Below are 12,516 nucleotides of genomic sequence, written 5' to 3'. Positions count from 1 at the left end.
CACCCACCGCCCAGCAGCACTCCAATTAGAATTGTGTGTGTGTTTTCCGAGGTGGACAATGGCTGCCACTTGAACTTCGCGCGCTCGATTTCACTTCCATAAGTTTCAGTGGCATAATCCCTGGCCAAGTCCATTTCCGACCCACTACTCCACCCACTTTCACATCCACGCCGTGTGGTGTCCCTGTCGATGTCGTTTGTGTAGTTTCCATAGTTTACGGATTACTCTTGTCGCCCGAGCAGCACCCTTTCCGGAAAAGTATATCCATATCCGCTAGCCCGGAACCTGGCATCGAACCCCTCGAATCGATGGCCATTGGCCATGCAAATGTGGGGCAGGGCAACGGGCATTCGTGGCGATACCTCCGGTGGACACTACACATTTATTTGCTCAGCCAGGAGGCTACTTGTGTCCGTGTTGTGCGTCCCTGCTGTTGCGGTGCCACACCGTAGATGTTGTGTTGTATGCGGATTCAAGGTTCTTAAGCCGACCTAATACCTTTCCTAATGGTTCCGATGCTCTCCATTAGCTCTACTGGACGCCACTTAATGCCACACGTAGTCCGCATGGAAATGCGACCTGCTCCACGGGATTACGGAGTGGGGCAGTCCCTGTAGCTATGCGAAGGAGGTGGTCCTGTTTGTGGTGTTCTACGCTACGCTACCCCCAGTTGATTGGTTAATCAATGCAAAACATTCGCATTCTCCGGACATCATCAACACAATGGACCCGTTGTGCCTAACACAAAGTGCCCATTATGTGTGTGGGCACACGGAATGTTGCGATTCGCGAATGATTGAGACAATCAATGCAAATCAAATTAATAGCTTAAAGCGGTTTCAGTTAATTTGAAATTATATTTAATGAAATGAATTATTTAAAAGCATTATCATTTGAGGAAAATATTACTGTACGAAAGTCAAAAGCAAAAAGTATGGGCTTTGCGCTTTACCATCCACATAACTCCGACCTACCTCAACCATCGAACGATCCACTTTGGAGAGCTTGGAATCCAACATGCCATCCAAGCACCATCTGATTGCAGAAAGCCCCCAATCTTGGCCAGCTGACGATCAGTTGTATGTGAAGTCTCCACGTGTTTGGGAATCGTTTCCGAAAGAAATTTGCAAATAGAAATCCGAAATGGCTAAACCGATTGCCGATGACATTGTGGTGCGCCAGGTGGACGTCGGGGAAACGGAGCAACTGATGACCTTCCTGCTGGCCCACTATTACCCCGAGGAACCTCTGACGGCCGGCACACATCCTCCAGAGCCGGAGGCGGCGGACAAGGAGTTTCTGCTATCCAATGTTCCCTTTGGCACATGCTTCGTGGCGCTGCACGAAGGCCGGATTGTGGCCGCCGTTGTGGCGGGACCAAAGGACTCCCACGAACCGGAACACATGGCCGAGGAGGCCAGAAAATATGCCGGCGGTAAGTGGGGTAGCATTCTGCATCTGCTATCCGCCGTGGAGACGGCCACCGATGTGTGCCGTCGCTTCAGTGTACCCAGCTGCCTGCATGTTCATGCACTGGGCGTTGATCCGCAGCTGAGGGGTCGTAATCTGGGCGGCCGCCTCATGGAGACAGTGGCCCAGCGGGGCAGAGATTTGGGGCATCAGCTCGTATCCGTCGACTGTACCAGTGTCTACTCCGCCCGATTGGTCCAGCGTCTGGGCTACCAGCTCATCAACACGTTGCGGTACGTGGACCACCTGGACGCCAGTGGGCAGCAGGTCATACGACCGCCGCCGCCACACGAGAGTGTCCAGACCTTCGTGCTCCATTTGTAGGCAAAGCAGCTAACCCATCTTATCACCACCATGCCCAAAAGCCAATAACACGCCCCAAAAAAACAGTGAAATGGTTCCTTATCGCTGGTTTATGAACACGATAAGACAGCCCGGCAAATTGCACACGCAATCAGCTTGTAAAATGCTATTACATTAGTATAGAAATGACAAAATTTACTCATATTTAGACTTAAAATATCAATGTTTTATATTTATTACATATGTAAAATAAATACACTTTTCTTTATCTACAATTGCTTGGGGAAATTTTCGCCAGTGTATTAATCCTCATATTGACTGCGCCCCAAGTGTCTTGCGACTAATTAGTGATGTTAACTGAAAATTCAATTGTTGTTATGTGCCACTTGTGCGATGCTTATGCCGAAATTGGGTGGGTGGGCTTGTGGATGGATGCCATGACAACTGCTGGGCTCCAAGGACGCCCGACTTCTTAGCTGCGGATCACGGCGAATAAATCTCTAATTAATAATCCCTAATGAGGAGACATAATCCTCGAGTACCTGCGCAAATTAAGCAGCATAGTTGGGTGATTGCCTTGTGATTTGTTTGCCGTAGCCATTCTGAAGTAAGCCATTCTCAGTAAACAAAACATTTGAGTTGGACAAATATGTTATATTTTGGAATTATTTAAGCATTTTAAGAGCTAAACCATATGCTGTGTGCTTAGCCGTATGCAGATGCTTAAACTTACTAAAATAGTTGCGAATCGAAAGAGATTTATGGCTGTCCTTGTCGTAAGGGTTTGGTTTTCATCTCAAGCTTGGACAATTTGCTCATGGATATTACGTAATAAGTGTCGGTCCTTGGCGCGTGACTGACTGGCCAGTTGGAGCTCGTTTCGTTCGCATTCGATCCATGCGATTCCACATGGGGCACGTGCAGGTCCAAAATCTCTATCTGCAATTGTATACACGCCCTGTGAACCTACAACACCCCCACCTGCTCCCAAATGCCCTGGGCCTATTTGGTCGACCAGTTGCAACCGCAATGGTGGGAGGCGGTGCGTCAAGTAGGCGTGGCTGGGTGGTTGGGCATCCGGGTGTGGATGCTGGGTGGCTGCTGGGTGGCTGCTGGCTTAGTGGCTAGGTAACCGACAATTATTCATTGCGCATACGACGCGTTGGACGCGCTAATTAGACACTGCAGCTGCTGCAGCTGTCGATAATGAAGCCGCTTCTGCTTCTGCAGCCTTCTGCTTTTGGTGTTGCAAGTTATATGATTATGCCGCTGCCACGCCCACACCAGCCATCGGGCACGTCCGCCGACGCCCACCGGAAAGGAGGCGGGGCGTGGCCGCCTGTTTAAGCTGTGAAGCACGTCCTTTTTGAGCCGGGACCATCTGACGTGGCATGCATTCCATTCACTACTTCCCACTCCCCACTCCCCACTGCCCACTACCCACAATCCACTTGCCAATCCCCCATGCTGCCAGTGCTAAATGGCCGCGTGCAAACTTTGCTGCCGGCCAAAAGCAAACTGGCCAAGGAACCCAGTAACAAGTAACAAAAGTGCGGCAGCGCAAGTTTTTTTTTTTTTTTTCTTTCTCCGCCCGAAAACAGAGCAACACATAAAAATGCTAGCGAAAAAGGACACGAAGAAGTTTCTCTGGCAAAGAATCAGCAGCCTGATTGCGGCAGCAGATCAAAGGAACGGGTCCGTAATGGGATTCTGGATGACATCAGCTCAAAACTGGAGCACACTGTCTGCTCGCCTCGCATCGTATCGCAAACTTTTCGGACTCCAAAAAGAGGCACTTGAATAAAGGGGGCAACAGGATGTGTTCGAAAAAAGAAAAATGGCCAGATATGTTATGAGGAAATAGAAAGGATTGGTACTTTAAGAACTTGTAAAATAAATAGCTAATAATAATATTTAAATACCCAAACCGATTCGTGGAGCGCCTTCAAATCAGCTTCAAATCTTTGTGCTTATTTTTAAAGTTGTGGCTAAAAAACCGGTTTATTTTTTGACCGAAAATCAAATCAAAAACTGGCTATAATTAAATGTTAATCGATATTAGATGTTAATGTTTTCGCCCAAAATGTGACAATCCTTTTCGCCACCCCTCAGGGATCGAACTTTTCGAATACTGCTTGTCACGCTAGATTGTACAGCACTGAAAACAGAGTTTTCAATATCGATAGATTGCCGAAGAAAATTCACTTTCACCTGTCAAATCAGAGAACCACGAAGTTTCATATATTGTGAAAATGGAAAACGAGAAAGAAAACGCGCAAATGAATCGCGAAAAGAATGTTTTGGATCCCGAATTGGCCTCAATGTCTCTGGGTAAGCTATTCAAAGTTCAAAGTGAACTGATTGGTGAAGATACCCTTTCCCACAGACAACTACCAGAATGAAAATATCCAACTGAATCCCGATAAGAAAGTATTGGATCCCGAATTGTCCTCAATGTCTCTGGGTAAGCTATTCAAAGTTCAAAGTGAACTGATTGGTGAAGATACCCTTTCCCACAGACAACTACTACAAGAAGTACGTTGAGAAGCCGATCAGCAAGGGAAAGTCCTTCCGTCCTGCGCCGAGCCCGTCGCGTTCGGATGCGCACCTTCACTTCCAGCGGATGCACTACTTCGGCCCCGCTTACCGGCAGAACGTGGCCAACTCCACTATGGCAACTATGCATTCTCGGCTAGAAGAACTGAGAAAGGGTATCGAGCAGGGAAAGGCCTTGCTGTTTTTAATGAACACCGAGAAAGAGCTAACTCAACTGGTCACCAAGTGCCGGAAATCCAAAAATGAACAAAAAAATGTAAATAAATAGAACAAAAGCTTAACTTGCGTTTGAACGACATGCATGAAGGAGCAGCAAACACATATGTATATGGTTTTATCATCTCATCTGCATGGGTGTTGTATAAATAATAAATGTCCACGAATCCTTTGGGTTGATTGTTGCTAGTGTTTGTGCTGCTGGTGTGGCTGTTGTCGCCGTTTTCTTTATACATTTTATTGTTTTTATTGCCCGCCTGTCAATATCCGTGTCCGCATCCGTTGGCACATTTCGCAGGAGCAGGACATGCGTCGCCGTTTGGGCCTCCGATTCGCAGGCACTTTGCACACTGACCTTTGACTCCCACGTGGCCCATCAACAGCCAGGTCGTCCTGCTGCTCCTGTGCACCATGATCCGACATTAAGGATATGTTTGCCTCTGTGTGCGAGTGGCAATAAACAACAGGATATGAAATGACTGCCTCGAGTGGCCCCGGGGACAGAGATACTCAGCCGTGACCCGAACAACGATATCCTTGCTGCTCCAGCTACGCTACGCTCCTGGCTCCTGGCTCCCGGCTCCAGGCTCCCGGCTCGTCCTCCTTCTGCCGATGCCCTTGGCTACGCACGATTTAAATTAAATTGCACTTGACGCATTTTCCGGCAGCAGGAGAAGTCACAGAGACACGACCCTCTGACATGGGACTTCAGAGAGTCCTGCCAGTCAGTCCTGTGAGTCGGCCAAGTCTGGCCTCATCCAACACACCTCCTATTGTGATTCAATTAGTGCGCCTAGGTCGGCGGATGGCCAGATGGAGCACTCCGGAACAGCGCTTCCTGGCCATCTGTTGGCCAAGTGCCCGTAAATAAATAATAAATGTAATCCCATGCTCGGACCCTCATCGCCGGACTTTCAAGCAAAATGGGAGCAAAAAGGATTGCGCCGGCCGGGTTCGTTGAACCAGCAGAGATCAGAGGTCGAAATGGATGAATGGCTGGATTGATGGATGGCAGATTGCACGGAGAATAAATGTGGCTGAAGGGATTTATGGACAAAAATGGGTGAACAGAAGAGAACGAGTTAATCGCAAGAGAAGATCGAAAAAACCAATATTATATTCAAAATAAAAAAAAAAAACAAATTTAACTATTCCATTTCTATTCCAATAATAAATAAGCCCACAGGGAAGATATCTCTTAAATATCCCGGTCATCGTCTAACTCAATTTGGGTTCAGCCAATTCCATGATAAAATAGTTCCATCAAGTAAACGAGATTACCGTCGAATACTCCGTAAGCGGGAGGATTCCCTACGAGAATCAGGACCACATGGCATCCGCAATAACCGGGCTTTGCAGCACGAAAGAAAGCGGGCGTGGCGCAAGTAAAGCAAAAGGCGAGGCAAGGCAAGGCTAGGATGCTCGGAGTGCACACAGAAATCTAATTTAAAATCTGCACACATGTGGTGGTGGTGGGTGGTGGCTTATGGGAGGTCAAAGGTTTTGGAGCGACAGACAACAGATGGGCGTACTGGAGCACCTGTGCATAGTGGGCACAAGGCAAAGGTGGCCGAGGCAAACAGTCGACAAAACAAAATCAGAGTCACCTTTCCCACCACCAAAGGATGAGGATGTGTGGCAAGGAGTGGACTTGCGATATAATCTTATAATGATGCTGGTCTCCGCCGGAGTTCCAGTTCTCTAGTCCCAAGTCCTGTATCCTGTATCTTGTGCATCCCCATTTCGAATTCCTGGCCTTATTTACACGTCCTCGCAGTTCATCGCCTGATGGGATGCTAGTGAAGTTGGATCCCGATTACGGGCGGACAAACACCTGGCCTCCTTCAAATCCATTCACCGCATTCTCCGCCAAAAGGACTCCCCAGATGCTTTGCCGGATTGATGGCAGTCCAACCATTGGGAATTGCGAAGAGATTCAAACAATTTTCGAGCAGAATGCTAGGCCACGCGACGGGTTCGGATTCGCAACCAGCTACACTGTGAGAAAAGAGCTGGCACATCTCTTGATTTATTTGACTGCCATACCACGGGAGTTCCGTTCGTTTGTTCTGAATTTTTGGCCAGTGCTCTCTAGTGGGCATGACCAACTTTACAACTTTCCCGCACATTCTATGCCCCCTAGGAAAAACGCCTGATGTTCCTGGCAGCCCAGAGTCGCAGAAGCAACAACATGATGCCAGAATTTCTAGGCAATCTTTGCATTCTGTGAATGCATTAACATTTATGTAAAGCCATGTGGCTATTTAACGGTTAATTTGCTCGAACTGAAATATATGGTATGGATGTCTATGGTGATTTAGTCTGCGATCCTTCGGGCAGTTCCTCATCCGCTTGCTGGGAATCCAACTGAACGCCACTGGTGCCCGGCTGTTGATCATCCACTGCATAGATTCGCTCATCGGTGACCTGCAGACTCAGCACGGAGATCGAGGTGACCATAGTGGAGTTGGGCTTAATGCCGTATTTGCCCAACCGCTCGCCTTTCTCGCTGGCAATCGTATCGGTTCTCAGGTAAACCGCTCCCTTTGCGGTGATCACGCATAAATCGATATTGGATCCGGAGCCCAGGTCGTTGAACACACCCGCCGAGATGGCCTCGCGGACCAGCTGCTTGCCCTGCTCCAGGTCGAGATCGGGCTTCCAGCCGTGCTCCAGCACCGACATGGCTGCCAAGGTGCCGGAGCCCATGGCCGCGTAGGGTATCTTATCGTTGGAACCGCACGGATAGATGCAGTACAGCTGCGGCCCAGTCGTGTCCACGCCGCCCATCACTAAGGCGGCACCAATGTGACCCTGGTAGCGAAAGAGGGTCCTGCGAAGCATCATGCTCGCACAGACTACCGGCACCCGTCGTTCGGTGTTCAGCCGGTGCAAATCCAGCTCGGCGCTGGTCGTCAGGGTAATCATTTCGGTGTCGGCAGCGGTGCCCGCGCCACAACAGCTGCGAATGGGTAATGCAGATATGTAGGGGTCCATTTTCAAAGGCGCATCAAGCGAATGCTGGGTACTCACTATATGTGATCCTGAAGGTGGTGAATTTTTGAGCAATTCTTGTCGGAAACAATGGGTCCCTCGGTGGCACGAGTGTCGGCGCCCAGGATAACGCCGTCCTTGTAGATGATGCCCACAATGGAGGTGCCTGTTTTGATCGCCTTCGGTGGCTCATATCCCTTGGACAAAAGCTCGGCATTTCTGTGGAGAAAATCTATTCGTTTTGGATATATTCATAATGATCAACATGTCTCTTACCGCCTGCAATTTATAAAGTTGAATCCGGACCGCAAGCCAACAAAATCAGCGGATGTATTCGCCTTTCGGGCGGAAAAAGGAAAGAGCATCGTGCGGATGTATGTAAATATATAATGTAGTGCGTTAGCTAGACAGTAAAATCAAAGATAACTTATCAATGGTTAAAAAAATAAACAAAGTTTAATATTTGCTTCTACGAATTATAGTCACAAGTTTTATGTTTTTCGCCTGCAAACACTGAGAGCCCATAAATAGTCTAAAAATTGCATATTCATGATGACAATTGATTTTTTCGCTTAATGAAGAGAAGGATTTTAAAACGAAATACTTTGGAATCGATTGGAAATGTGCTTGAGCGTAAAGAAATCGGAAATGTGCACTCGTTTGGAAGACCATCATAAAAAAGTGACCGGTGAAAAGTTATCGATGCAGCGGCAGCCATTTCCACCCATTTCCACCCAATGCCACCCATTTACCAACTGCACTTCAAATGCCAAACAATTTGACAAAGCTTAATTGGTTGCCTAGCCCACGAATCTGCATGTGAGTGCGATTGCCTGAGTGTGTGTGTGTGCGTGGGCGTGCGTGTGTGGTCGAAAGTTTGTCCATCTGACATGAGAATGTGTGTCCTTTCACACGCACACACACACACACAAACACACTCACGCGCACAAATATGAACTGACAGCTCTGCATATGTATTTGTATTTGTATTTGTATTTGTATTTGTATTTGTATTTGCACTTGCATTTGCATTCGTGTGGGTGCTCCATAATCCAAGGACACGGATACTCAAGCCGAGCGAGTGGAAATGGAAATGGGAATGGGAATGGGAATATGTCCTTGTAACTTGGTCAGTTTCAGATGGCCGACACCAGCACATGTGGCACAAATCAATTAGCATTAATTAGAATACAATTATATTTTAATCAACATTTGGCCAGCAAACTGCGACGATTGCAATGTTCACTTCAAGCTGTGATTTCACTTCACTTCAGTTGGGTTACCAAACCACCAAAAGGACTTCGCCATATTACGTTCATGTATATGTTATTCAATTAAAAAAAAAAAAAAGAGTTTACATACAGATAATACGAAGAGTGAGATATATGTATTAATTGAAATGTTTTTGAGAAAAATGCTGAATCAACAGGGATTCTTAAAGTGCCTACAATTAGAAGAGCTTTCATCCTTCGCTTTTTCAAGCCTCGAAAAACTTTTCCTCCGCAATTTAGGGCCGCAAAACTTTTGCAACAAATGCAAATGCAGCTAGAGTAATTTTCTTTTTTACCACTGCCATTCGCAATATTTTCGTCCGGGATTTTCCGTTTTTGGACAGCAGTTGGCTTTTCAATTAGGCGGCAGCACAAACACCTGACGGCGAAAATTCGGCGAGAATCGACATCCGATGGCAGGCCTAAAAATGGAAAACTAATCAAGACTTGGCATTCAATTTTGATTTCTGTTTTGTTAACAGCAATTGGAAAAGTTTGACGCCCGCACTTACCCTCAAAAAAAAAAAAAAAAAGAAATCGAACAGGTTGTTCTGCCCTCCATGGGAATCCCTTTTTTTTTTCTTTTCTTTTCTTTTTTTTTAGGGTTTCCCTTCATTTTATGTGGCCGTAACTTTGCCCAGGATAATTATGGTGAAATGCCGCCACTGACAAAAGGTTGCGTCCTTAGCTGATTGGAAGATTAAAATTTAATAAGATTATAAAGTCATTTGGGGCCCGTTTGGTGGATGTTTATTTGGGTTGCCGCAAATAACGCCATAAATAAATAAGATAGTCACTCGATGTCATCTGGTTATTGATTAAGTAACTGGTGTTTAAGTTATCGAATGGCTCTGAGAAGCTGACCTTTTGCTTAGATACTTAATAAGAACTATCCAGCAAACTGGATACATTTTTCCATTTCTCACTCTTTATAGTCAAAGTGCGGTTTTTTAATGGAAATTTTCGCCTAGCCTGCTGCCAATATTTAGCATGCTAATGACTTTCAGTTAGCTGAGAACTCACACACACAAACACAAAGGGAGCGATGCCAATTTCAAAAACGACGCCATGATGAGTCCTTTGATGTTGCCTTGCTGTCCATTTCCCATTTACTGGCTAGTCCCACTCGAATGGCGCTTGCATCCTTGTGGACCACTGCACTGCGCTATTAGCACACATCCAACCATATCCATGCAACATGCAACGTTCAACGTTCAACGTCCAACATCCTGCCAAAGGACAAACGGCCTTTTAAGCCATGTCGCTGAATTCAGTGTAGTTGGCACATTTGTGCGGCTTTTGAGCGACGAAAGTGCGACCAGGATAATGGACACATCAGGCCGAAGGTGAAGTCCTGCTCGAATATTGACTAACAAGCCACAAGCGACATTCTGTATTTCCATCCATGTATTGCAAGCGGTTTTCATGCGAAATATTTGAAAATGGCAAGTTTCTATTTAGTTTAGCTCCTGTCAATGGGGTGCAGTAAAGTTGGCGGATTCAATGGGCTGGAAGCCAGTAGTGGCCAAAAGGAAAAACGAAGGCAACAAGGAATCCAAGGAATGAAGATGAAGCGGCTGGCGCTGCAACCGCATAATTCAATTAGTTGTAGTCGTGCCTTGCAACCCCCCCCCCTTCCTCCCTCCACCATCCTGTGCCCCATAATCCGTGGAATGTGCAACATGTGTGGCACTAGCACCAGTCTGCTCCCTCTGTTGCAGCAATTAAACGGGAATTTCATTTCGGCGACGCCAAGTTGCCGCAACAGCAGCAGCAGCAGCAGCAACAGCAACACCCACGTGCAACATGAAATTCGTACAATGAGCGCATTTCAATCGACTGGAAATTACCCAGCATTCCACCTTATATTCTTATGAAATCAACCTATTTATTTAAACTAATTTTTGATTATTACATCAAATGGAATATGGCTTTGCTTACTAATCGCTATGTGAGTTGTTAACCCATTCGGGTTAACCCTTTTCCCCAGACCCGCCAACTTGGCCACCCAAGTGGCAGTCCTTCGAGCAGGGAACTCAAATATACACTCGGTAAATGCATAACGGGAAGGAACAATAAGCAAATCGTTAAGATTCGCTAACTTTCACACTACAATCGCCGGCAATTACACTCAAAAAAAAAAATAATGCCGAAACAGGTATGGAAAAAATCAAAAAATATATATTCATTCTATTTGTTTTTGAGTTACTTATACGCAGGATTTAAGCAGCCAAATATTATGTGAATTGGTTTATGAGCCAAGATTTTCTTCGATTTCCTTCGACTTTCACTGCATTTTCTTTACGTCTGGGAAAAGCTTACCAAGTGCATAGACATATGTGTGAGTGAGGTGTAGGTGCATGTCGTTTGCATCTGTGCGCGTGTGTTGTTGCCACACTTACACCCACTGCCAGCCACTGCCACCCACTGCCACCCACTTTCACACCCACCGCACAATATATATCCCACATATGGGAGGTTATGACTTAATAAATACTCCCCAGTGTGCGCAATGTGGCTGGCAATTTAATAACAAAGGCAAACGGCATCGAAATAAAAAATAAAAAGTAAAAAGTAAAAAAAAAAAAGTGAAATAGTAAAGCGGAGCCCAGAGAATTCCATATGTGCACACACATATGGGTGTGCCTTTGATTTACTCCACAATCCACGAGGGCAGCAAATGCTGCACGGAGTCTCAGTTCCGCCATCCTGGAGTTGGTTCCATTGAAGGTCTATTTAAACTTCTAACAGAGTTAAGTGAAATCCGATAATTATTCAATTTTATATATATAAAAAAGTCATATTTATATATTTGCGAATGCAACCCTACAACTAAGTCAACAAAAATGTGCTCCAAACTGGCCGGGCTTAGTGGTGATAGGCGGCGTAGACGGGCGCCACTGGAGCCACGGTCTTGACCACGGTCTTCACCAGCGGTTCGCGATTGACCACGGCATTGAATCCATTGATTGGATCGGCAGTGTACTGCACCGTGCGCTTGAAGCCATCGGAATCGACCAGGGAGTACTCTCCGCGTACCACGTCCCCGTCGCGCTCCTCCACCTGGCTCTTGGAGTCGCCCGAGATGGCGTCCTGCACATCGTAGGCGTACTTGTACTGCGGATGGGGATCGTACTCCTCATCGGCCTTGGCCAGCACCGGTTGGGCGACGGTCTTCAGGACGGCAGCGGGAGCTGGTGCCGCATAGGTGGCAACCGGAGCAGCATGGTACAACTGGCCGGCGGGCAGGACACCCGCGCTGGCGGCGGCGATCAGGGCGAGGAGGGCCACAAACTGCAGGATAAACAGAAAAAGGTATTACTTAATGAATAAATATTTGCATATATTTTATTGTACCTTGAATGCCATTTTTTATAAGCTTAATTTGACTGAAAGTCTAGAGATGCTGGTGATTTGAGCGCTGACTGCTGTTTGATAAGAAATTCGGCGCTGGAAACGCCTTTATAGCCACAATAATTCAGCAAATGTAGCGCCGCACTTCACTTATTACTCAAATCTGGAAAGAAAAAAAATCAAAAACCTAAAACCCAAAAGCCAAAGCCGAACACAATAATGCCCAAGGCCGACATTGTGGACCTTTTATGGGGCAATTGGATACACTTGGCAGGCCGAGCAACAAAATAATAATAATAATAATAATAATAGTAGTAATACAAGATACACATGTGTGCGCCAGTTAATGTGA

The 12,516-nt window shown here is 46.4% G+C and overlaps 4 protein-coding genes and 1 long non-coding RNA gene across 5 annotated transcripts; 2 read left to right on the top strand and 3 right to left on the bottom strand.

The window, feature by feature from the left end:
- The first annotated feature begins 1,089 nt into the window (after positions 1-1,089).
- Positions 1,090-2,046, top strand: AgmNAT (Agmatine N-acetyltransferase). Its single transcript, NM_132040.2, has one exon. The coding sequence runs from the start codon at positions 1,144-1,146 to the stop codon at positions 1,792-1,794; it is 651 nt and encodes a 216-aa protein (NP_572268.1). The 5' UTR covers positions 1,090-1,143; the 3' UTR covers positions 1,795-2,046.
- A 1,886-nt stretch (positions 2,047-3,932) lies between these two features.
- CG44329 (uncharacterized protein) lies at positions 3,933-4,637 on the top strand. Its single transcript, NM_001297981.1, has 3 exons — positions 3,933-4,104; positions 4,160-4,237; positions 4,293-4,637. The coding sequence occupies exons 1-3, from the start codon at positions 4,026-4,028 to the stop codon at positions 4,595-4,597; spliced, it is 462 nt and encodes a 153-aa protein (NP_001284910.1). The 5' UTR covers positions 3,933-4,025; the 3' UTR covers positions 4,598-4,637.
- A 1,266-nt stretch (positions 4,638-5,903) lies between these two features.
- On the bottom strand, positions 5,904-6,418 carry lncRNA:CR45529 (long non-coding RNA:CR45529). Its single transcript, NR_123806.1, has one exon. It is a non-coding gene; the product is annotated as a long non-coding RNA:CR45529 (long non-coding RNA).
- A 333-nt stretch (positions 6,419-6,751) lies between these two features.
- On the bottom strand, positions 6,752-7,956 carry Prosbeta2R1 (Proteasome beta2 subunit-related 1). Its single transcript, NM_132039.3, has 3 exons — positions 7,816-7,956; positions 7,579-7,758; positions 6,752-7,507 (listed from the first exon to the last, which is right to left on the bottom strand). The coding sequence occupies exons 1-3, from the start codon at positions 7,902-7,904 to the stop codon at positions 6,853-6,855; spliced, it is 924 nt and encodes a 307-aa protein (NP_572267.1). The 5' UTR covers positions 7,905-7,956; the 3' UTR covers positions 6,752-6,852.
- Positions 7,957-11,565: 3,609 nt separating this feature from the next.
- On the bottom strand, positions 11,566-12,233 carry Cpr5C (Cuticular protein 5C). The gene is made up of 2 exons (NM_132038.2): positions 12,168-12,233; positions 11,566-12,104 (listed from the first exon to the last, which is right to left on the bottom strand). Exons 1-2 carry the CDS (start codon positions 12,177-12,179, stop codon positions 11,679-11,681), a joined length of 438 nt encoding a protein of 145 aa, NP_572266.1. The 5' UTR covers positions 12,180-12,233; the 3' UTR covers positions 11,566-11,678.
- Positions 12,234-12,516: the final 283 nt, after the last annotated feature.

The sequence above is a fragment of the Drosophila melanogaster genome, chromosome X, assembly GCF_000001215.4.
Source record: "Drosophila melanogaster chromosome X".
Classification (NCBI taxonomy): Eukaryota; Metazoa; Arthropoda; class Insecta; order Diptera; family Drosophilidae; genus Drosophila; species Drosophila melanogaster.
This window is presented reverse-complemented; position numbering and strand designations above follow the sequence as displayed.

Bases quoted from the DNA above. Each gene is read 5' to 3' on its own strand.
- AgmNAT (NM_132040.2), top strand. From the start codon at position 1,144: ATGGCTAAACCGATTGCCGATGACATTGTGGTGCGCCAGGTGGACGTC.
- CG44329 (NM_001297981.1), top strand. From the start codon at position 4,026: ATGGAAAACGAGAAAGAAAACGCGCAAATGAATCGCGAAAAGAATGTT. The intron at 4,105-4,159 runs GTAAGCTATTCA...CCTTTCCCACAG, and splicing joins ATTGGCCTCAATGTCTCTGG to ACAACTACCAGAATGAAAAT. The intron at 4,238-4,292 runs GTAAGCTATTCA...CCTTTCCCACAG, and splicing joins ATTGTCCTCAATGTCTCTGG to ACAACTACTACAAGAAGTAC.
- Prosbeta2R1 (NM_132039.3), bottom strand. From the start codon at position 7,904: ATGCTCTTTCCTTTTTCCGCCCGAAAGGCGAATACATCCGCTGATTTT. The intron at 7,759-7,815 runs GTAAGAGACATG...TTTTCTCCACAG, and splicing joins AACTTTATAAATTGCAGGCG to AAATGCCGAGCTTTTGTCCA. The intron at 7,508-7,578 runs GTGAGTACCCAG...ACCCATTCGCAG, and splicing joins CACCTTCAGGATCACATATA to CTGTTGTGGCGCGGGCACCG.